Source organism: Brienomyrus brachyistius, unplaced genomic scaffold, assembly GCF_023856365.1.
Source record: "Brienomyrus brachyistius isolate T26 unplaced genomic scaffold, BBRACH_0.4 scaffold37, whole genome shotgun sequence".
NCBI classification, from domain to species: domain Eukaryota; kingdom Metazoa; phylum Chordata; class Actinopteri; order Osteoglossiformes; family Mormyridae; genus Brienomyrus; species Brienomyrus brachyistius.
This window is the reverse complement of record NW_026042312.1, coordinates 3,611,486-3,635,508: the sequence shown is the minus strand read 5'-3', so window position 1 is coordinate 3,635,508 and position 24,023 is coordinate 3,611,486. Positions and strand designations below refer to the sequence as shown.

General features: G+C 43.5%; 1 protein-coding gene across 1 annotated transcript in view; it reads right to left on the bottom strand.

Moving 5' to 3' along the window:
* LOC125722175 (uncharacterized) overlaps positions 1 to 21,955 on the bottom strand; it is a 40,042-nt gene extending 18,087 nt beyond the window's left edge. Inside the window, exons 1-3 of the mRNA XM_048998359.1 lie at positions 21,852 to 21,955; positions 10,900 to 11,017; positions 1,538 to 1,733 (exon numbers count right to left, since the gene is read on the bottom strand). Of these exons, the coding sequence (XP_048854316.1) occupies positions 1,538 to 1,733; positions 10,900 to 10,994 (291 nt within the window). The 5' untranslated portion in view covers positions 10,995 to 11,017; positions 21,852 to 21,955. The remainder of the gene's footprint in view (positions 1 to 1,537; positions 1,734 to 10,899; positions 11,018 to 21,851) is intronic.
* Between the last annotated feature and the right edge of the window lie 2,068 nt (positions 21,956 to 24,023).

Here is a 24,023-nt window from a genome sequence, read left to right as displayed (position 1 = left end):
CTTCAAGCTCCTCAATGCCCTCCTGTCCCTCCATCTCTCACCCTGCAGGTCCCTTATCCTCCTGTTCCTATCCTGTCTCCTAAGTGCCCCCCTGGTCTGGTTCCACTGTCTCTGCAGCACCATCTGACCCTGGCCCTGCTGTCTTCTTGGTGCCACCTAGCCACTCTGACCCCTCAGTGCCACCTGGTCCCACAAGTTCTCCAACCCCAGGAGGCTCTGCGTCCTTTAGTCTGCCCCCCACATCACAGGGTCTGGATGATCCCCTGCCAAGCCCTGTTCCCTCCTGCTCTGCCCTGGTTTTGCCCTGTTGCCCCTTCCCAACTTTGCTCTTCCCTAATCTGTGTCCCTAATGGTGTCTGGTCCTGTGTCCCTGGTCTTGTCCTTGTATCTGGGGACTTTGTATGTCTATCCTGGTGTTAGGCTCCACGGTCAAAGCCCTAGGGTGGTGTGTTCCTGTCCAGTTCTGTTTTGTCCATGGGTTCTGTCCCTCTGTAGTAAAATCTGTCCTGTCCAGGTGTGACCTGTTTTATTTGCCCCCATCTCTTTTCCTGGGTCTCCTTGGTCATTTTCAGTCCATTCCTGGCCTGGTCCCTGCCTGGTCTGTGCCCCTGTCAGTGTTTGTCCTGTCCCATCCAGATTCTGGGGAGGGGTGGGGTACAGTCCTTCCCTGCCCATGATGTCTGCCTGATCCTCCAGTTTCCTCCCTGCCACTGCTCTAACAAACCACAACTGGTGCACGTTTTTCACCTCTTGTTCTTGCCCTCAGGTTAGCAATTCCCAACTGCCTCTTGTCTGGGCCCTCATTAACTCAGTATTTAAGTGCTTCCCAGTCTTGTGGTCCCCAGTTCCATCATTAACGTTGTTTGCCTGTTGTCCATATCCACACCTCCCTGTTTCTTCCCCTGTGATCCTGTTTGCCAATTCCATTTCTATTAATCAACCACCTTTTCTTTGCCCCCCCTCCCTACCTGCTCCCCAAGTCTTTTGCCCTGGTGTACAACACAAGGAATTGAACTTAGCAAAGAAGAGTGCAAAGAGTAGACCATCCATATATAGCTTGTCCTAATGTATAAATTAAAACATTGCACCTCATTTTTAATTGAAGCTGTCTGTGATCATCCCTTGTGTATCACTCTGCTTCCCTTTTGCAAAAAGAAATAATTTCCCATCACTTCAGAACTATGTCTCCGGGTAAAATTTTTGTGACAATGGGCTCAAACTGTCATGCCCGGCTCGTCCGCTCCTCGTGTGTGCCACGCCCCCTGATTACCCACGTGTACTTCCCTGATCGTCTCCTGCTGTGTCCGCTTCCTTTAATTAGTCTTTGTGTATTTAAGTCCTGGTCTGACCTGTTCCCCTTGTCCGTCATTGTAGTTAGTTGTGGTTTGGTGATGGTTAATGTGGTGTTCCTGACGTTACCTGTTCCTAACCCTTGTGCCGGAATAAACCCGAGTTTTGCCTTGCTTTCGGCTTCCTGCCTGTTCCATCCACACCTACCCGCACGCTCGTGAAATGAAGACTCGCATAATCACATTACCTTCACGGTCAGGCTTGTGTGTATAAATCCTACGTCAGCTTGGCTTGTTATGTTGCCACGGAAGATAGAGTTGATGGAGTTGAAGAAGCTCGATTTTCCAGCTGTAATCTGACCAATAAGAAGAATCCGAGCCTGAGGCACTGAATCAATAAGGGGCTTGTAATCCTCTATGTATTTCACAAGGTCCTTTCTTGTGCTATAGGAATGGAAATGGGAATTAGTCAAAATTTATAAGAAACACAAATAGTTCTATATCTAATATACAACAGTTAGTTTCGACCAAGAAATCTGATTGGACAAAATGTTTTTTATGAGTGCTGTTAGAGTATAACCGCACTTGGACATTTCACATCAGATGTATCACTCCGCTTTACAGGTGTATCTAAAAACCATTAAGCAATAACATATGAGAAGGAATGTGGACCATGGAGTGTTTGTCCTGGATCAGTTGAAACAATATGACATGCTGCACGGAAATATAAAATGCATTCAGGCCGGCTTTGTTGTAACTCAAGACAATTGCTGCAAATAGGCCTACTGGATCCTCATGGAACGCAACTCTGGTGCCGGAATCGTCTTCAGAGATGTTTGTATTATAATATAGGTCCAAACTTTTTATGGCATGTGGAATCATAAACCTGAATGCTTTTTCGATGCATCAGCTTATATCCATGAAGTATGGCGTACTGTTTCAAGTGATCGGTTTCAAAACAGAAAATATTACTCAGAAAACAGGATGATTATCTCATTATTTCAGAAAAACTGAAAATGTTACTTATAAAAACAGGGTTCTTATGTCCTTATTTTGGAAAAACAGAACTTTTTTTTTCCCCAGAATAATGTAATATGCTTCCAGAACTAAAACTTTAAATCTCATTAAGAATTTTTTGCACATTTACAAATCTCATTACACACACAAATGTTCTGAATACACATTTACGGATTCTTATACACTTTTGTAAATCTCAGTATGCATTTACAGATTCTTTTACATTTACAAATATGATGATGCACACACTGATTGAGATACAGTCACACAACTCTCCACACACATTTGCAAATAATTTTGCTACAATAATAGTCATACTCATGGGCCCACTGGTGAAATCACTACCAGCCATGGGATTACAACTAGTGAACGTCTTATCATGGGTGCAGAGACCTAACCTGCAGTGCCACACAGCACCATATGCAGGCTGTATGTGTGTCTGGGTGTGTTTGATAGCAGAAGGTTTACAGTATATTATTCATGAATATTTAAAAAACACAGGTATATAATAATAATAATAATAATAATAATAATAATAATAATAATGACACATTTTATTTATAGGTGCCTTTCTGGACACTCAAGGACACTGTACAGTGAATGCAAAAGAACAATATAAATCATAAAACCATAAAATACAAAAAATACAAGAATATAAAATATAGGTTAAATTAGACAAAGCAACTGAATTCACAGAGAGAAAGCCAGCTTGAACAGGTGGGATTTAAGTTTCGATTTGAAGAGTGGAAGTGAGTCAGTGTTTCTGAGCTGTGATGGTAATGAGTTCCATAGCCGAGGAGCTGAGTGACTGAAAGCTCTGCTCCCCATGGTGGGAAGACGGGCGAGGGGGACAGTGAAATGGATGGAGGACGAGGATCTGAGGGTGCGAGGGGGAGTGGCAATTTGTAGGAGGTCGGACAGATATGGAAGGGCAAGGTTGTGGATGGCCTTAAATGTTAACAGCAAGATCTTAAAGTTAATACGGAACTCAACTGGCAGCCAGTGAAGCTGCTGCAGAACGGGAGTGATGAGGTGGATGGAGGAGGTTCGGGTGATAATACGGGCAGCTGAACCAATTGAAGCTTATGAAGGGATTTCTTAGAGAGACCAAAGAGGAGAGAGTTGCAGTAATGTAAGCGAGTGGTAACAAGACTGTTAACAAGAATAGCAGTGGTATGTGGAGTAAGGGAAAGACGTAGATGATTAATATTACGTAGGTGGAAATATGAAGGAAATATGAGTGATGTTATTGATGTGAGACCGGAAGGGTAAGGTACTGTCGAGGATGACACCCAATTTGTTTAATTTAAGAAAGTTTAAAGAGAACCAGGACTTAATTTCTGCTAAACAATCAATGAGGGAGGAAGGTAAAATGGAAGAGTTGAGTTTGCTACTGAAGTAGAGCTAGGTGTCATCTGCATAACAGTGGAAATTGATATTGTACTTGTGATTTTGCCTAGGGGAAGGAGGTAGATAATGAAGAGGAGGGGCCTCAGGACAGAGCCCTGGGGCACACCTGAAGTGACAGTGGAGGGCTGAGATGTGAAAGATTTTTCCTAGGGGAAGGAGGTAGATAATGAAGAGGAGGGGCCTCAGGACAGAGCCCTGGGGCACACCTGAAGTGACAGTGGAGGGCTGAGATGTGAAAGATTTGAGCTGAATGAACTGAGTGCGGCCAGAGAGGTAAGATTTGATCCAGTGTAATGGAGTGTTTCTGATACCAATGGAAGATAATCTATTTACAAGGGTGTTGTGACAAATAGTATCAAAGGCTGCACTCAGGTCAAGAAGAATGAGAATAGTTAGTAAACCAGAGTCAGCAGCCATAAGTAGGTCGTTAGTGATTTTTATAAGTGTGATTTCTGTGCTATGAAGACGGCGAAAACCAGACTGGAACTGTTCATACAAATTATTGTGAGGTAAGTGGGAATGAAGTTGAATAGCTACTGTTTTTTCAAGAATTTTAGAGATAAAAGGTAAATAAAAAATTGGATGGAAGTTATTGAAGTCAGTAGGCTCAGCACCAGGTCGTCAGTATTGGAGTTATGACAGAAGTTTTGAATGATGGAGGAATAGTTCCAGTGGTGAGAGAAGAGTAAATGAGAGACGAAATGAGGGGAACCAGAGAAGGGAGACAGGCCTTAACCAAATCTGAGGGCAGAGGGTCTAACTGACAGGTGGATGACTTGGACTTACAGATAATATCTGAAATTTCTGAAAGGGTGGGAAGCTGAAAGGATGAAAATGTCAGAGTAGGGGAGTGGAGCTCAAATGAGTTCAAATGAGGTTGATCCAAGGTCCCAATGGATCCTCTGAAGAAGGACATAAGGGAATTACAGCGATTAGCTGAATAAAGATGGGATGGTAGAAAATCTGGGGGTTGGATAATATTGTTGAGTATCGAAAACAATGCCTTAGTATTACCCAAATCGGATGAAATTATATGGGAATAATAGTTGGATTTGGTTTAAGCATTTGAATCCCTGTAGTATGATATATGGTCTTTGAACATCTCTTTGTGAACAGTGAGTCCAGTCTTTCTGTAAAGACTCTCTAGTTGGCGACCTTTGGCTTTCAAAAGCCGAAGTTCAGATGTAAACCAGGGAGCAGAAATACAAAAAGAGACAGATCTGGTTTTTAATGGGGCACCAGAGTTAAGAATGTCATGAAGCCCAGAGTTATAATAGGAAACTAACTCTTCTGGGGTGGATATATTGGGAATGTCCATAAGGGAGTTAATGCTAGAAAAAAAGTAAATCTAAGCTGATATTTTTAATATTGTGAAAGGAAATGAAACGAGGGAGCTTATGAATGGAAAATGTGAGTTCAACTTTAAATGAGAGGAGGAAATGATCAGTTATAGGGAGTTCAACTGCTGTACAATCAGAGGGGCTAACACCAGAGCAGCAAATTAATCCAATATATGCCCTTTAGAGTGAATCGGAATATCGGTGTACTGCTGAAGTCCAGAACTCTCGAGACAGGATGTAAAGTCTCTTGTCTTCCTGCTCCTCAGTAGCGTCTGTGCGCCACTCGCTACACTGGTTGGTGTTCCAAACTTTTTGTCTTTCGATACCTAAATTGCATTTATATGTATTTTTCGACTTGAACTTCTAACTTGGAGAGACTGACAACCGATTAGACTTTTAAACTTTCCACGCAAGATTATCAAGCTTATTATGCTCCTTTAACCCGCAGCAGCAGCTCATCCTCATATCCCCCCATTATCGCAAGAACCAGCTCTTCAGCGAAACTGCGCAACAAGAAATAGCGTAAGTGAGATTTTATTCTAAGATGGCTAGTGGTGATGTGCTTTGTAGCGAATGTAGAATGTTTAGCCTTAGTTTGTCCATCAGCAATGATAGCTTAAACAGTGATAACTTTATCTGCAAGAAGTGCAAGGCAGTAGAAGCCCTGATGGAAAGAGTTATAGAGCTAGAGTCGCGCCTCCAGACGTTAGCACAGTCACCAGGTAGCCAGCTAGCTGCAGGTTCGCAGTCAGGGAGTCTGGGGGCTTCAGGATTAGAGTTAGATAGCATGGCCCACACTCCGGCATTAGAGCCCATGCAGCTGGGCGGGTGGGTGACAACTCGGCGACACAGTCGGAGAGCCCGAGCTTCGGCGAAGGCTACCCCCGAGCACCACCTTCCACCTCTCAGCGTGTCGAACAGGTTTTCCCCGCTCAGTGAAACACCCACTGAGACGCCTGTTGGAAGTACGACACATGAAAATAGCGGCCATAGACCGCTAGCGGCACCAGCAGTCGAGGTAAATTGTTTACCGGGAGCCAGAGCGCCGGACATTAGGGCCAATCTTAAGGTGCTGACCAGAAATAGACGTAGATATTCCAAGATAGTTGTCCACGTCGGCGACAATGATGTCAGGCTCAGACAGTCTGAGGTTACGAAAAGTAATTTTAAAGAGGTGTGTAACCTAGCCAAGACAATGACCCAGGCAGTAATCATCTCTGCCCCCCTCCCAGCTAGACGTGGCGCTGAGACCTACAGCAGGCTTTGGTCGCTGAGCTGCTGGCTGTCAAGGTGGTGCTCTGAAAGTAGCATAGGTTTTGTAGATAACTGGTCCACTTTCGAGGGGAAGCCCGGTCTTTTGAGCCGGGACGGTATCCACCCCTCGTGGGAGGGTGCTGCCCGTATTTCAATGAACTTAGCAGCTGGCCTTTATGCAGGTACAGGTTTAGGCGGCCTTTGACAAACCGGAGCTAAGGCCAGGCTGCAGGCAGAAAACCTAAACCGGCTGCCTGCGAGTTGTCTTGAGTTGTCACCTAAGTACCACCGTATTGACATTGTGTCTGTGCCCTGAACTAAAAATAGTTCAGGTAGACTGCAAAAGCGTCCTTTTCAAATTAAATTTGTATTAAATTAGAATTAGAATTAGAATTAGAAAATTAGAACAGCTAATGCATACCACTAAGCTAAAAATAGGATTACAAAATATTAGATCATTAAGTACTAAGGCACTTAGCATGAAATCATTTCTGACCACGTCCTTAACATTCTCTGTCTAATAGAGACATGGGTAAAACCTAATGCAATTGGGCCTACCCATAACTGCGGTCATACCCTGGATTTAATCCTATCATTTGGTCTTGATATAGATAATGTGACTCTACTGCCTCAGTCCAGTATTATCTCTGACCATCATCTTATTACGTTCAATATTTACCTTCCTCAAAATATTAGCCCACTGACTCGCTTCTATACCAAACGTACAATCACATCAAATACAGCGAGTTACTTTATCGATAATCTCCCTGAGCTATCGTTTTCAACCAAACTAATGTTGAGTCCTGCTGAACTTGATAGCATTATGGATTATTTAGCATCTACGCTTAATTCCACCCTAGAGAAAATTGCTCCGTTAAAAATAAAAAAGACCAGAGTAAATAAAACTGCTCCTTGGTATAATGACCACTTGGGCACTTTAAAATAGGAGATACGGAAATTAGAACGTAAGTGGCGTCATATTAAACTATTGGTGCTGGAACTAGTATGGAAGGAGACTTTGGGTAGCTACAAAAAGGCTCTTAGTGCCGCTAAATCAGAGTATCTATCACAGCTAATTGACATAAACAAAAATAAACCTAGATTCCTATTTTCTATGGTGTCCAAGCTGACTAATAACCAGACTACTACTCAAAGTGTGCCCGCGTTATTTTCCAGTGACGACTTTATGAAATTTCTTGACCAAAGAATATGCTCAATTAGACAGAACATTTGGAATATTCCAATAACTTCATTCTCTGGCCTTGACACGGCATGTGCTAATGCTGCAATCACCCTATTTGAAGAATTTACCAGGATTAACCAGTCAGAACTGATGTCCTTAATTTTATCTTCATCTTCTTGTTTGCTAGACCCAGTTCCAACAAAATTATTCAAAGAGATGCTTCCCGTATTGATTGAACCGCTACTAGCAATAGTTAACTCCTCCATCAGCATCGGCCATCTAACAAAATCTCTTAAACTAGCAGTAATTAAACCTCTATTGAAGAAACCAAACTTGGATCCCTTGGAAATGATAAACTATACAACAATCTCTAATCTACCATTTATCTCTAAAATAATAGAGTGAGTTGTAGCTAGTCAACTAACATCATTTCTGCAGGAGAACCAGATTTATGAGAGATTTCATTCTGGGTTTAGTGCTCATCATAGCACAGAGTCTGCTCTACTGAAGGTAGTAAATGACCTTCTCCTATCTGCTGACCAAGGCTGTGCCTCATTCCTAGTGCTGCTTGACCTTAGTGCTGCTTTTGATACTATAGACCATGCCATTCTCCTACATAGGCTTGATCATACTGTAGGCATAAGGGGAGTGACACTCTCTTGGTTTAAATCTTACCTGTCAGATCACTATCAGTATGTGAATCTAAATAGTGATTCCTCAGAACATGTCAAGGTCAGATACGGAGTGCCACAAGGTTCAGTTCTAACTCCCCTACTATTTTCACTATACATGTTACCCTTAGGCTTAGTTATTCGTAAGCATGGAATTAGCTTTCATTGCTTTGCAGATGATATACAATTATATATATCGGCCAAACCAGAAGATAGACAGCAACTTCAGAGAATGGAAGAATGTTTAATGCATATTAAAAAGTGGATGTCAGACAACTTCCTCCAGCTGAACCTAGACAAGACTGAGGTTCTTCTTACTGGCACTAAAGCCACCAGAAGTAAACTATCGGACATCACAGTCAATCTGGAGGGACTACCTATTACACCAAGTACTGTTGTTAAAAACCTTGGTGTTATTATAGACTCTGATCTTTTGTTTGATGTACATGCTTCTAACATTAGCCGTACCGCCTACTTTCACCTGCGCAATATTGCCAAGTTTAGAAACACGCTCTCCTTTCAAGATGCAGAGAAATTGGTTCATGTGCTTATTACCTCTAGGCTTGATTACTATAATGTCTTATTCTCCAGAATAAGCCTAGAATGCAGCAACCAGAGTCCTCACCAAAACTAAAAAATGTGATCATATTACCCCAAATTTATCTTCACTGCACTGGCTGCCAGTTAGATTTCATGTTGATTACAAAATACTGCTCTTAACCTAGCTTTAAATGGTCTTGCAGTGCTGTATGTGAGTGACCTTGTTTGCAACTACATTCCGAATTGTAGGCTTAGATCACAAGATGCAGGTCGTCTATCCATACCCAGAATAAAGAACGTTACTTTTGGGGGAAGAGTATTTGCTCATAAAGCACCACAGCTATGGGATACACTTCCTATTAGTGTTCGGAACTCAGACACAATCTCTGCATTTAAGTCAAGGCTTAAGACGTACCTCTTTAGCCAGTCTTTTGGATAGTTAAATCCCCTTTTCTAAGGTGAAGGGAAATCTGGAGATTCATAGTCATTTGATATTAAAGGTGAAAGGGGGGATTGGTGCTGTCGTCCTGCCACTCTCGCTGATCACTTAAGCTGTGGACGGTCGGTTGGCTTGATGCCAAAACCCCTGGAAAGCCTCATGTCTGTGCTTCCTGCCAGGTCTCTCTTTTAGCCAGGCTGCCATAGTTACTCTAGTCCTGCCGGAGGTTAGGTTAGGTGTAGGGCAATAACTCTTCTCCATCTTCTCTTTTTCTGAGCTGATACTGAGCCGACTCTACACCGTGTGAACCCGCACCTGTACTCCTGGAGAGAACAACATGAAACCAACTGGGACTTCATAACTATATGAACTCTAATGAATCTCAGTATAAATGCAGTTCCATGCTCCCCGGTGGCCCAGAGGAGGATGGGGTCTCCTTCCGAGCCTAGGTTCCTCTCAAGGTTTCTTCCTGCTAGCGGGAGTTTTTCCTTGCCACTGTCGTCTCAGGTTTGCTTGGTGGGGTTCTGGCCGGTTAAATGTAGTACTAAGTTAAGTGCTTCGTGACAATGACTGTTGTTAAAAGCGCTATATAAATAAAATTGAATGGATTAATTGAATCTTGTAAAAGGGTTATTATTATTGTCCATATGTATATTAAAACCCCCCACAATTATTATATTTGATGTTAATGTAGATAAGTGAGTTAAAAAAATATCAAAGTCATTTAAAAAGTCAGCATTTGATTTAGGGGGATGGTAAACAGTTGCAGTGATGGTAGGAGTAGGTCCAGACACTTGGCATACAGTGGATTCAAAAGAGCCGAATGCCTGAACAGACACCGGCGAGACTCCATTTCTCATGGTAAATTATCGCGAGACCTCCTCCACGGCCGGAGCGACGGGGTTTAGAGATGTAAGCAAACCCCGCAGGAGTAGATTCATTAAGCTGAGAAAAGTCATCAGGCAGTTGCCATGTTTCAGTTAGACACAACTGACTGTCGATCACGAGCTACTGGATGAGATGTCCCTTGCTCTTAAGTGAGCGGATGTTTAACAGACCGAAGTTGACAGTTGAAGTTTCACGTAGAGTAGAAGTGTTAGTCGACTGAGCTTGGCTTGCTAGCACACTGTGGTCGACAGTCCTGCTGGAGTTATGTGGAGGATGATGGGAGCTGGATTAGATGGAGTTTATTGTTTTCGAGGTGTCAGTCTGGACCCACAGTGAATGTATTTCCGGCGAGGGCAGAAAGCGATGTCCGGATAAAGCTGCAGTATAGTCAGCAAATGCTCAGACAGGTGGAAACGCAGTTGGAGGAGCTCAGCTGCTGAATACTGGAGCAGACCCGTCGCAGCTTGGAAAACAAGCAACAGTGGAGTCCAGATAAACACAAACCAGGTAAAAATGCAACTGATCCACATTGTGGGCGAGAACTCGGACAACTTAAATGTCCAGTGGGCAGATCTGGATCCAGGGAAGACTCAATAGCCCAAACAGAACAGGTGGGCTAAAACATCGGTCTTGCAAAAAAGTAAGATCAGTAAAAGCAGAAAAATAACTCTTCCAGTCGAGACCAAATGCACATAAAACAAATTACCAGAGTTAGAATTAGAAATCAAAGGTTAGAATTTACCGGCGAGCAGCGGCAATCAGTTTGCACCAGCGTTCGCACAAGCAAGTCAGACTCATGCATAAAATTATGTGATACTAGTAAAAAAACAAATCAGTTGATTATATTGAACAAAAACGGGCTTCATACCTAGGGTTCCACTCAACATTCCTCCATGGTTCGTTAAGGAGCTCTGGTCTCCTCTCCTGTTCCACCACAAGTTCAGTACTGCTGCCGCCTCCCATTTTCCAAACACCAACTTCCAGACCTGTTCAATGAATGCATTGTATTTTCCTCATCCATTTAAACGCAAATTACATTTAACAACAAATTATAAATGACATTTCTTTACCATATGGTTTAATCCAAAGTGACACAGTTTAGAAAGCATAATCAGCCACTCCTTGGTGAAACTAGGGTTAAGACTATTGCTTAAGGCTCCAGTGCGGAAAAACACTTAACCCATCACAAGATCGGCAACCGGCCAATTACAGGCACAGAGTCCTAACTGGCTGAGTCACACACCGCATTATCCATTGACATTGACCATTTCTACCAATGTGCAAATTTTCAAGAAGTGCTAGAACCAGGGGTGCTGCTAGAGAGTTTGGGCCCCATGAAAGCATATCATTTCAGCCTCTCAACACAGACCAATCCAATTATGTTTGAAGATTTTTAGGGCCCCTGTCAGTCAGGGGCACTTGGAAACTCCCCCCCCCCTCTTATGGCGCCCCTGGCCAGTATGGTGAGGACCAGTCTGCTTCTGCTACTTCTTCAGGTGAATTTTGCCAAGCTTGCTGGCACATATTAGTTGAATGATGTTTTTTTTTATTTTATTTACAGCAACATGTTCTTTCTTTGGGCTACTTATAATATATTACTACTAACCCCAATGGTTTGAGGAAATCGGAAACTTACATTTCTAAACTCACAGGCCTCATACACCATCATTCAGCTGAACTTTTCACAAAATGACTAAACGTGAACAAGTTATGCGGTTTACTAGACATTGCACACATTTGAAGTATAGATATATTCAAGCCGGAGTTGCCAGTCAGGAGGCTCCGGAGAATTCCGGGTGGGCCACTAAAGCTTTGCGGTTACATTTCACAGGTTTTACAAATATTCACTCTCATTTCTTGTTTAGACTGTCTTGCTTCCACAAGGATAATAAGTTAACAACAGAAAAAAAATTTTAACCAGCTGAAACGACTCGACCACCCAGCATCCCTGCATTAAGAGTCCGTTAAGAGCTTGTTTGTTTCACCTCTTTCCAGCACAAGTTTTTGCCCATATATATAAATGTAAATAATAATAACAGCAATAATAATAATGCATTTATTTCAGACCCAAGTAACATACAAATTTAGGAGGGGCCACAGGGGGGCCATGCATGTTGTCACAGTGACATTGTATTATATATTGATCATATTAATACTTCAAAAATTTAAATGTATTAAAAAAGACAGGTATCTGTCGCCTTATGTCTGATCGAGTAGCGACTGATTGCATTTACGTCCAAGGTTCATAGTAAATTATATACACCAATCGAAAGACGACTAAAATAGGATGTAGCAGGATGTTAATGGATGTATCACTTTTTATTCTAAACTGTTATGATTTTATATTTACATTATTATTTGCTGTAGAGTACTGAGTGTATATTATAGTACAGTAGCTACTGTCCTGGGTTTGACGTTAAACTGCATCCGGACCTGCGAGTGGATCTTCAATTTGCAGGGAAAAATTTTCGGAGGTTAGTGGTGGGACTGGCACTCCAGTCATTATAAAACACTTCACAGCAGCTCAGTCTAAACAGACACGACACCCTTCTGCTCTCCACAGAAGTAGCTCCGCTGCAGCCGCCCACAGGTAGACTGCATGCATCATAAAGTGGATGGGGGAGCAAAGCCCTCGTGAGCCTCATCCCCGGGCGAGTCGAAACCTTCGGAGAGCTAATAGTGTCAGGCCTGTTGGGGATTGGGGCTGGTGTGGTGCTGGGGCGTCACCTGCTGCATGGCAGTACTTGGGTCCCAATTTGAGGCGGCCCACCCGGGTAGGTATGTAGAACGTCTTCTCAGATAGCAAAATGATTCAGTACTAGATAATTAAAATTCATAGATAAATTGCAACCCCACATACAAATTAGATTTAAGTAGACTGAACATGAGTGCTATTGAATTCATTTCAAATAATTAATCCCAGTCTTCTAAAATTTGTTCAGTTTATATAACATAAAATTGAACTGTGAACTCAAAATGTACATCCGTTCTTAGATAATTTAACTTTGTGTACTTACATCCAACAATATATTTTTAGTGTAGGTAGGTAGGTGGAGAGGATGAAATAAATATTAATTAGAAATCACAAATAATTATTAATTAATATATTTATATAATGTAAGATTCCACGACCTTAAAAAATAGGCTTGATTTGATTAATGTAAGTTTTATTTAATACATACAACAAACATTACGTAAGACCAGAAGGTAATTATTAAATTTCCTTATATTTAACATGTTATTTGTAAGGCTGGGTGAACTATGATACTGGCAAATATGGGTAGAGTCTGGCCTGAATCCAGTGATCTTTAACTGCTTTGGATCCGTCCTGCTGTGCAAGTGGACTCCGATCCAGACCAGTTATGCGGATCTGTTCCAGATCCTCCTGCCGGATCCGGCACCGAATCATTTCGCTATCTGGGTTGTCTCTCTGGCAAGATGTCCATCTTTCTCTACTGTCGGGGAAGCGTCGTAAAGTCCACATTTCAGTGGTGGCACTCTGAAGCATGCAGACCAGGAAGTGGCCAGATCTCTGCACGTGCGGATACCTGCTGTTGGTCTGGTCATTCTGAATGCTGCCATACTCAGGGTGTTGCTATTGCTAACGGCTCTTCCCTATGGTGTCTGACGTCACTCCTTTCGAGGAGCGTATCATGAGACTCAGGCTAAGGCCCTCCTTGGGTGTCTTATCTGTTGTCTCAGTGTTTGCTCTGACTGCGGTGAGTGATGTCTTGTTGAGGGGGACATTTTACTCGCAGCTTTGCTCGGTGGTTGATGGGTGAAATCTTCAGGTTTGTCATATATTTTTGTTATATTTGTGTCCAAAAAAGCAGCTTGCATACACAGATGCTGCTCATTGGGTTAAAATTGACCTGATAGTGTGTATGTATTGTTTCATAATATAGCATTGCCTCAATAGCAATGTAACAAGTAAGCTAGATGCTATAGACGTTTGCAGGACGATTTGTGTCAGTCGATATGTCTTGTCAATGTCGTAGCAGCTGCGTTACATCCATCCATCCATTATCTCCCGCTTAATCCGATGTTGGGTCGCGGGACAGCAGTCTCAGTAGGGAGGCCCAGACTTCCCTCTTCCCAGCCATTTCATCCAGCTCCTCTGGGCGGATCCCAAGGCGTTCCCAGGCCAGCCGAGAGACATAGTCCCTCCAGCGTGTCCTGGGCCTTCCCTGGGGCCTCCTCCCAGTGGGACATGCCCGGAACATCTTACCAGGGAGACGTCCAGGAAGCATCCTAATTAGATGCCCGAGCCACCTCATCTGGCTCCTCTCAATGAGGAGCAGTGGCTCTACTCTGAGTCCCTCCCGAATGACTGAGCTCCTCACCCTATCTCTAAGGGAGAGTCCAGCCACCCTGCAGAGGAAACCCATTTCAGCCGCTTGCACCCGCGATCTCGTTCTTTCGGTCACTACCCACAGCTCGTGACCATAGGTGAGGGTAGGAACGTAAATCGACTGTTAAATCAAGAGCTTTGCCTTTTGGCTCAGCCTTTTGCCTTTTGGCTCACCATGACAGACCGATGCAGTGCCCACATCACTGCTAACGCTGCACGGATCCGCCTGTCGATCTCTCACTCCATCCTTCCCTCACCCATGAACAAGACCCCGAGATACTTAAATTCCTCCACTTGGGGAAGGACCTCCTCCCCGACCCGGAGAGAGCACTCCACCCTTTTCTGGTTGAGGACCATGGTCTCGGATTTGGAGGTGCTGATTCTCATCCCAGCTGCTTCACACTCGGCTGCAAACTGCTCCAGTGAGACCCAAAGGTCACGGTCTGATGAAGCCAACAGAACCACATCATCTGCAAAAAGCAGAGACCTAATCCTGAGGTCATGCTCATCATTGAACTGCGGCCTAGGGTGTCCTGGTGCCAAGTGCATATATGGACACCCTTATGCCTGAACATGGTGTTCATTATGGACAATCCGTGACGAGCACAGAAGTCCAATAACAAAGCACCGCTCGGGTTCAGATTGGGGGGGCCATTCCTCCCAATCACGCCCCTCCAGTTCTCACTGTCATTGACCACGTGAGCATTGAAGTCCCTCAGCAGAACAAGAGAGTCCCCAGTAGGAGCGCTCTCCAACACCCCTTCCAAGGACTTCAAAAAGGGTTGGTATTCTGAGCTGCCATTTGGCGCATAAGCAAAGGCAACAGTCAGAACCCGTCCCCCCACCCGAAGGCGAAGGGAAGCTACCCTCTCGTCCACTGCTACATTTGTGGTGAATATACGCTTGCTCCTCAAAGATGCTCAATGACTGTTCTTGTGAATAAAGCATATAATCTGTGCTTCGGCTGTAAAATCGGTGATCAAGACAAGGAATGACCGCCTCACATTTGTTGTGTGACATGTGTTGTCTGTCTGAGAGCCTGGCTCAGAGGCACTCGAAAGACAATGTCGTTTGCTGTCCCGATGATATGGCGAGAACAGAAAGACCAGGTAACAGACTGTTACTTCTGTTTGACTAATGTCTCTGGTTTCTCTGCCAAAAACATGAAGCCAATTGAATACCCTAATCTGCCTTCAGCAATGAGACCTGTGCCACATGACCACAGTCTTCCAATTCCGAAACCACCAGAGGAATGGATCTTAGATAAGCCAGATGAAGAAACTGCAATGCAGGAACTGGCAGGGACAATGATCCGGATTTTGAACCGTACTCATCAGGCGATCCACATCTCATAACACAGTCGGAATTAAATGACCTGGTCAGAGATTTGGATCTGTCAAAAGCAAAGCCGAATTGTTGGGTTCGGGACTGCAGGAATGCTGTCACCAGATACAAATATTTCTGCTGACTACTATTTAACACTGCAGTGTGATGCACCTGACATTGAATACAAATGAAAATCAAGAGCAATACATTTCTAACTATGGTAAACACAATAGCATATGTGAAACATAAATGCGATTAAATACGTTATTGCCAGTAAACAGTTAACTGTCTATTTCCTATGTGAAACAACAAAACCAAAACTATATTTGTGCATGCCCTCCAGGTACCTGTCACGATCAGCAAAAACTTTTCAGGAAGAAAAACTTAAAAAAAAATTGTTGTGCAGTGTAATCAATCTTAAGTAATAGATAAACTATTTAGCATAACAAAACTTTTGGAAAAGCCACCCCAGTTCAGCATACAATTATTTATTTCCATATGCTATTTATTATTTTTTTTCTTCTTGAAATATCAGAATACTGTAGCATCATTTATGAAAGTTCCCCCAGAACAAAGACAAAATTGGATGGGCCCAGTTTCCCGAAACCTTCTTAACTGTCAGATTCAGCCCCTGTTGTCTCAGTCTTTTGTGTCCCTTCCCCGTTTGGCCAGCAGGCATCGCTGGCCATCCTGTCCCTCTTGTCAGTCTTTGTCTCCCTTGTTTTCTGTCAGCCGCATGGCTCAACATGATGAGCATGTGACTGCTTGCAAATCCCTTTGTCATGTGTTCAAATCCTGCTTCCTCTGTGTTTGTATTTCATTCCCTAGTGTTTCATTTGTGTGAGTTTTTCTAGTTCCTGTGTCTGGTGATTTTGTAGTTGGTTTTGGTTTCGTTCCTTGTGCCCCTGCTTGTGTTCCTACCTGCCTAATTCCCCAGTGTTAGATTCTGTTTCCCTGTTCCTTGCTTAGTTTTTAGTTTCCCTGTTTTAGTTCCTTTGAGTTAATTAGTTTTCTTGTGTTTTCTCAGTCTGTTAATTAGCCTCATCTGTCCAGTGTTAGTCTTGTTACCCCTTAGTATTTTAGTCCCTTAATGCTACGTCGTTCATAAGTTCTACCTTAATTCTCTTACAGCTCCACTGTGTTTCCCGAAACATTTTTAATTAAGTATATCTTCTATGAAGATGGTCTGAGTCTCACTTAGCTGTCTCTTATCACTGTTATTGACTCATATTGCTCATTTAAAATAAGATTGAAATCATTAAGGGTACAGTTTCATAACCAAACATCACTTAATTAAAAAATGACTGGTCTATATGGTAACATTACTTTGTCTGATACATGACTACAATCTTCATTAGATTTCATCCTTGTGCTCTTTAGAGTCTTTGTAAGATGCTAAGAGTCACCGATATCAAGAAAGTGGGCCCTGGTCTTTGGCATAAAAATTCTGGGCTGAAAAGTAGTCCCACTCCGTGTCTGTATATCTTTGTGAACAACCTCACTTTTTCCAAATGGCCCACAAAAGCTGCCTCTTTACAGACAATTGTGAAAGTGAATTTAGGAGTTGATAGGTTTTTTTTACATCAGAATTTTTTAATCAAACAGATTACTGTGGCCACACCACAGCAAATATTGCAACAAATCTCATTTTAGAGTTGTCATACAGTCGTTGACTTAAAACGCTGTGCTATGAACATGAAGGCATATACACATTATCTTATAAACTGCCTTAAAGTAAAACACTTGACAAGTGGATTCTCCTGTTTTTCTATCTGGTATATTAAAATGAACTCTTTTTTCTTTCTGTTTACAAAGGAACAATATATGTGTCACGCCCAGCTCGTCCGATCCTCGTGTGTGCCACGCCCCCTGATCATCCACGTGTGCTTCCCCGATCATGCCCAGCTGTTTCCTGTTATTTTCGGCTTGTCTTGTGTATTTAGTCCGCGTCTGAGTCCATCTTCCCCAGACTTGTCATTAATGTCAGTTGATGTCAGTTGATGTCAGTTGATGTCAGTTGATGTCAGTTGATGTCAGTTGATGTCAGTTTGTCACCGTCTGCCCGTGCCGTGATGTCCCGAAGATCCTGCCTGCCCGCCTGGTCTTTCCCCGCTTCCTGCTCGCCCGTCCAATCCCCAAACCTAACAATAGGTACAGTGGATATTTAATAGTTAAAGAATTTCTAGAATTGAGCCTAAATTATAATATTGATACGGCTGCTGAAATCTTACTTCACATTTATGAGTTCCCTAGGAAGATCCCCTGAGAAGGTCGGTTACTGTTCATTCTAGCCAAAGGTGTTTCAATTCACATTGTTGACTAGGACTTTTCACAAACCCAGTAAATTAACTATTTATGGAGTTTTTTTGCACGCTACTGAGATATATTCTATAGATATTTCAGTGTTTCCCCTACCATTATATTAGAGGGCGCCCTGTCCCCCCAAAGGCGCCTCCCGCCCCCCTTGAAGGTCAAGTTAATTTTATTTTATTTTCTATACAGTGCCAGATCACAACAGAAGTCATTTAAGGTTACCTTTCCTATAGAACAGGTCTATGCATTGTCACACACAGATGAGCACACTCTCTGGACCTGAATTACCCAACTCTGGTAATAATCCACAGAGAATTAAGAAAGGATAGGAGGAAGGGAGGCTGCAGCTTTCCGATGGCTAAAATGACCTGCTCATCTTCTATCTCAGACTTGTGAAATGCGAAATGCTATTTGTTAGACGTGGCGCTTTAGTTTCATTTTCGGGATACTTTGAGCCCCTTTTTGAATAGAGAGCTCCATCTAGTGTTGACATAAAAAAATTGCTAAATGTTCCAGAAGTGTCATTTTGTCCATCACTACGGTTTGGCACGTACGTGTTTGTTAAGTCCTGAAGATAAAGTATAGCCAGACGTCTCTGACTTCTCATATCAAGAGGCTCTAGAAATGTTCTTCCAGAAGCCCAGGAAGATGCACCGCAGTGACAAAAGCTGCACACTTTGTGGGTAACTGTCATAAAAAGAAACGTTCTGATGTTTAGTTCAGTTGTTATATTGACTGCTGTCATTAAAAAAAACACATGAACCCCCCCCCCCCAAGCTGTATACCTAGGGAAAGCACTGTATTTGTCAGACAAAATCACTTTTTTCAGTTCTTATAGACGATTGTGAAAGTGAAAGAAGTTCAAAAGCATTTTAGTCACACAGACAACAGTGATAAATGGTAAAATATGAATACATTTGTGATTTACCAGTTATATAATTACTAGAATAAGTTCTTATATATTAATACAGAAATTGACATCTTCTGTACATCTGCATGAGTCTCCTGGGAATAACATGATTCGAGAACAAGAGTAACTAACAGTTAAAAATATATTAAAATATTTCCACAGACGGACAAAATGAACGAGTTATTAGGATTACTAGCCTACGGTTTGTACGGTATATTTGCCTTTTTCATTAAACAAACTCACCTTTTCCAAATGACCTTCGAAAGCTTCAGTTCTACAGACAATTGTAAAAATGAAAGTATGAGCTCACAGCGTTTTATATAGTCACAGATATTGGTGGCCACACCACAGTTCATGAATATTGAATATTGCAGCAATTCTCATTTCCGGCTTGCCATACAATTATTGACTTAAAATGCTGTACAACAGGCTAATGTAAACCGAAAAGCACTTACATGTCGTATAAATTGCTTAAAAGTGAAACAAATATCAAATGGAATCTTCTTTTTGTAGTTGACATTTTAAAATAAACCGGTTTATGTTATGTAACCATAGTTAATGTACACATTATTCCACTGATTTTTGTTATATAGCACTGTTATACATTTTAATATAAAACTAATATATATATAAGTTTCATATTAAAACAGATCGTCCATCTGCTTCCCAGCCCCCCTCTTTTTATTCTCGTTGGCCCTCTGTCTAGCCTCCCCCACCTGCAACTTCAGCAATTGGGTTTGGAGCTCTTTAAGGTCACTCTCCTCCTTCCCTGCCTCGTCCTTGGCCCTCTGTAGGTGGTGTATCACATGCCTATCCCACACGTGGGAGTCCGCACCTGGTAAGTCTGGGTTGTCGAGGATCGCAGCCCACACCCCCTCTGGAACCCCCTCCATTCTCGCTGCACCCCCTCCTGTCCGGGGTGACACCCGGTTCGCCGTCCAATCCTCCTTACACTTATCCAGGTATTCCCTGGGGTGCAGGGTTTTATCCCACGCCAGCTTTGGGACGCCTGCTCCAGTTGGAGGAGGAAACATTTCTCTCATGGCGTTCCCAATGCGCAGTACTACGGCTGTCAAGCTAACGTCATCAGGATGCGTCAGTGTCCCTGCCCTCTCTTCCACCTCCAGCAATGAGTGTTTAGTCAGACATCTGGCTCCCACTGCCCGGAAATCTCCCAATGCCAACATCGTCCCCTGAGTGAGCTGGTCTAGCTTATCCATCCACTGTCCTCCTCCTTCTGCTGGGGGCAGCATTTTATCAGCCAGTGCCTGCACGTCTCCTATCAGGAAAGGTCTATATTTATCCTGCGTCTGGCCCGTCCCTCTTAGCAGAGGTAGTTGATGCTTTGGGGGCCTTGAGACCTTGCAATGACACTCCCCCTCGCTCTCTCCCTCTTCATCGAGGGCAAAGCCCTGAGCCCTCACCCTTTCCTCTAAGAGTGAGGTTTCCCGTTGTAGTGCCGCCTCTATTTCGGCCATCCGCTCCTCTACCTGGTCTGCGAGGGCCCTACGAGCCCTGTCCTCTGGGTCGTCCTTCCATACCCCCGAAACGTGACCCCACATTTCCACCTTTTTACCCTCCTCTAGTTTCCCTGTGTTGGTCCCTGCCCGCTGACCAGGCGAATCTACTCCCCCTTGTTCCTCTAACTGCTCCCTCCTTACTCGAGCTGCAAACGCCACCTGGTCCTGTCTGCCTTCCGCCCCGCCGCTTTTTGCTTTTTCCTTTTCTCCTCCCTGCTTGCCTGTCTCTCCTTGGGTTCCCTACACTCTGTATCTACGTTCGAGTCCGCCTGCGATCTCCCACCTAATCCGGCGTCTGAGGGAGTCGAGGTCTCCCCCCAGCCGGATGCCCCCCTTGTACATTTATCGCCCCGGACGTAACTGTGATCATAGGGCACATATGGGCAGGCGGGGCAGAAGGGGCGACCTTTTTACACGTATAGGCAGAGGGCCTGTCTCCCGCTCTCGGTTCCCCCTTCTCGGGTTCCGGCTGGCCCTCTCCTCTGCTCTGACCCTCACGATGTAAATGATCTGTTCCCTGCCTAAACAGGGCCAATTTCGCCCTCGGTCCCCGGGCCTCTAACCCAAAATAATTACCTCAGAATCCAGGGTCCCTGACCCCTGGGCCTCTAACCCAAAATAATTACCTCAGAATCCGGGGTCCCTGACCCCTGGGCCTCTAACCCAAAATAATAAACTTCAGAATCCAGGGTCCCTGATCCCTCGGCCTCTGACTCAACCTTTACCTCAGAATCCAGGGTCCCTGACCCTGGGCCTCTAACCCAAAATAATTACCTCAGAATCCGGGGTCCCTGACCCCTGGGTCTCTAACCCAAAATAATTACCTCAGAATCCGGGGTCCCTGACCCTGGGCCTCTAACCCAAAATAATTACCTCAGAATCCGGGGTCCCTGACCCCTGGGTCTCTAACCCAAAATAATTACCTCAGAATCCGGGGTCCCTGACCCCTGGGCCTTTAACCCAAAATAATTACCTCAGAATCCGGGGTCCCTGACCCCTGGGTCTCTAACCCAAAATAATAAACTTCAGAATCCGGGGTCCCTGACCCCTCGGCCTCTGACTCAACCTTTACCTCAGAATCCGGGGTCCCTGACCCTGGGCCTCTGACCCAACCTTTACCGGGACTCCCACCCGGTAACCTGTAGAATTCGCGGGTCCTGAATTCCCCGGGACTCTAACCCAGCTCACTGGGACTCTAACCCAGTGCTTCTATTTGCTCGTCAGCGAATAGTGGGGCTGCCACACCAAGGACACCACAGTGGGACTCCAACCCAGCCTTAATATTCTTTTACCTACCCTCATTCGCCGCCTCAATGTACTGACGGCCCTGATGGACACTTCGGACTACTTTATTTAGTATAGCCATATATGCAGATTTTGATATAACAGGCTCTGCTTACCTTTTGTTAGTGGCGCCTGCAGCCTTCCGTGCCCATTCAGGTCTCGTCTGGTGTTTGCCGAATGCCGACCTCTATCTGGATCCCGAGCCCCCAGATTGTTGGAGTTCGCCGTCTCCACCAGGTCCGTGGATGAGAAGAGATCACCCGGAGCCATTCTACAAGCAGCCCCCGCCCCTGGCCATACTTTTCCACTTTCAGGCAATTTCGTCTTATCTGGTGCAACATGTTGTTCTGTATGTTCCTAGTTATTGCGTCACCCCTATATCATTTACCTAGCGACTGTCACCACAGCCTGCGTGAATAGATTAACTTTGGTGTGCACAGAGCTTCCCTATATGTCCTTAGTCCCCTGCAGATATCGCTCTCCACAGAGGTGTGTCAAGAAATCATTTTAATAAATTAAGCAAGATCATATATATTTATTATCATGTCATATACATGCACTGTTAATTGTAGCTATTTTGTTTGTCTGGTACAGAAAACATCTGTGTATTACATGCTGTTGATCTTTGAATAAAAATACATACATGTCATGCCCCGATCGTCCGCTCCTCCCGTGTGCCACGCCCCCTCATTAACCCCGTGTGGATTCCCCGTGCCCACCCGCTGTTTCCTGTTGCCGTCCTTAGTCCAATGTATTTAGTCCGCGTTCCAGTTAGTTTCCCCAGTCCGGTCATTAACATTGTCCTACTGTGTGGTGTTCATCTTGCAATACACCCCGTCTTTTTGATTTCCGTGAGCCCGATCCTGATTTCCTCGCTTCCCGCTCACTCATCCCGCACACGGTACATAACAATACAAGTATCACGGCTTCCAGTTTTATTCTATTATATGGATGGATGGATGAAAATGGAATGTATGGATAAATGTAGGAAGACAATAATAAAAAACTATATGAACCTGAAGCAAGCAGTCCCCCAATGCCACATATGGGAATGATGTGGGCACATTAGATGGTATACTGCATTATGTGCAGTATGAGCCCTGCACCCCATTTTTGGGTTTTTCATCATTTAACTCACTTGATCTATGGTGTCAACTGAACACTAAAATAGCTAATAAATGTAAAACTATACAACAACACTCATTGTACTCTGTAAAGTGTTAAATGCTCCAGTCAGTGTCCCCTACCCTTAGACCCCAGAGGATTAAAATGGGGCAGATATGTGGAGGTGGAGACTCATTGACTTAACACCCTATGGTGTAAATTTAACACTATTAGAGTTAATAAAGATAACTGCTGTAAAAACAACACACTCAAGGCACACTGTAAAGTGTTAAAGGTAACACCGAATGCTGTGGACCCATATAAACACTCCAATATATAAACAGTGTTAATTTAACACTGGCACATTTTCTGTGTAGTCTTACTTCACTTAACTTTTTATGTCACTTTTTAACTCAGTCAAACTGTACTAACAACTTATGATTAACTGATTTCATTAAAAAAGTATTTTATGAGTGGAAGGTTAAAAAATATTAGGTGGTACATTGGGCGGAGCTTAATTCTCTCCCCGTCTATGATGTCATAAGCGGGAGGGGGACATATCCCTTTTTCGCCGGCGATCCTTGTTAAAATAACTGTCGCTCTCTCGCCATGTCGCACTTGTGCGTAGAGCCACGATCCCCACACACCACTGTCTTTTATTGAAAACAGCTGAGGCAAGTCGTTTTCTGAACTTTAAAGTGTGTATACAATAAGTAAACGTGTAAAATAAGTATAAAATGTGTTATAAAGCATATAGCCAACGACAATTAATAAAGAATTTAAGCAAAATATCCCAGACGTACCATGGCCTATAGCTGGTAGAAATGGAGCTATCCTACGTCCTACAAGATAAAAGCATATGGCACCAAATTGGAATCAGTAGTCTTTAAAAGAATAAAATACATTACATGGATTTATTAATGCGATATTTTAAATATGTTTTAAGGCATTTTACAATTTTTAACAATAATTTTAACAGGGTCACCGGATGCGTCAAGCTTTTCTAGCTAGAGAGGAAAGAGGGTCTGGCAGTTTTGAATGGTAAAAGCAGTAGTTGTGTATTGCTAACGGGGTATTTTTTTAAACAAAATGCACTATTTTATATCGGTAAAAACACCGCCATCCTATTTTTAGGGGGATTTATGCATATTGCATGTCTAGACATGTCGGTCTGCTAATGTCCG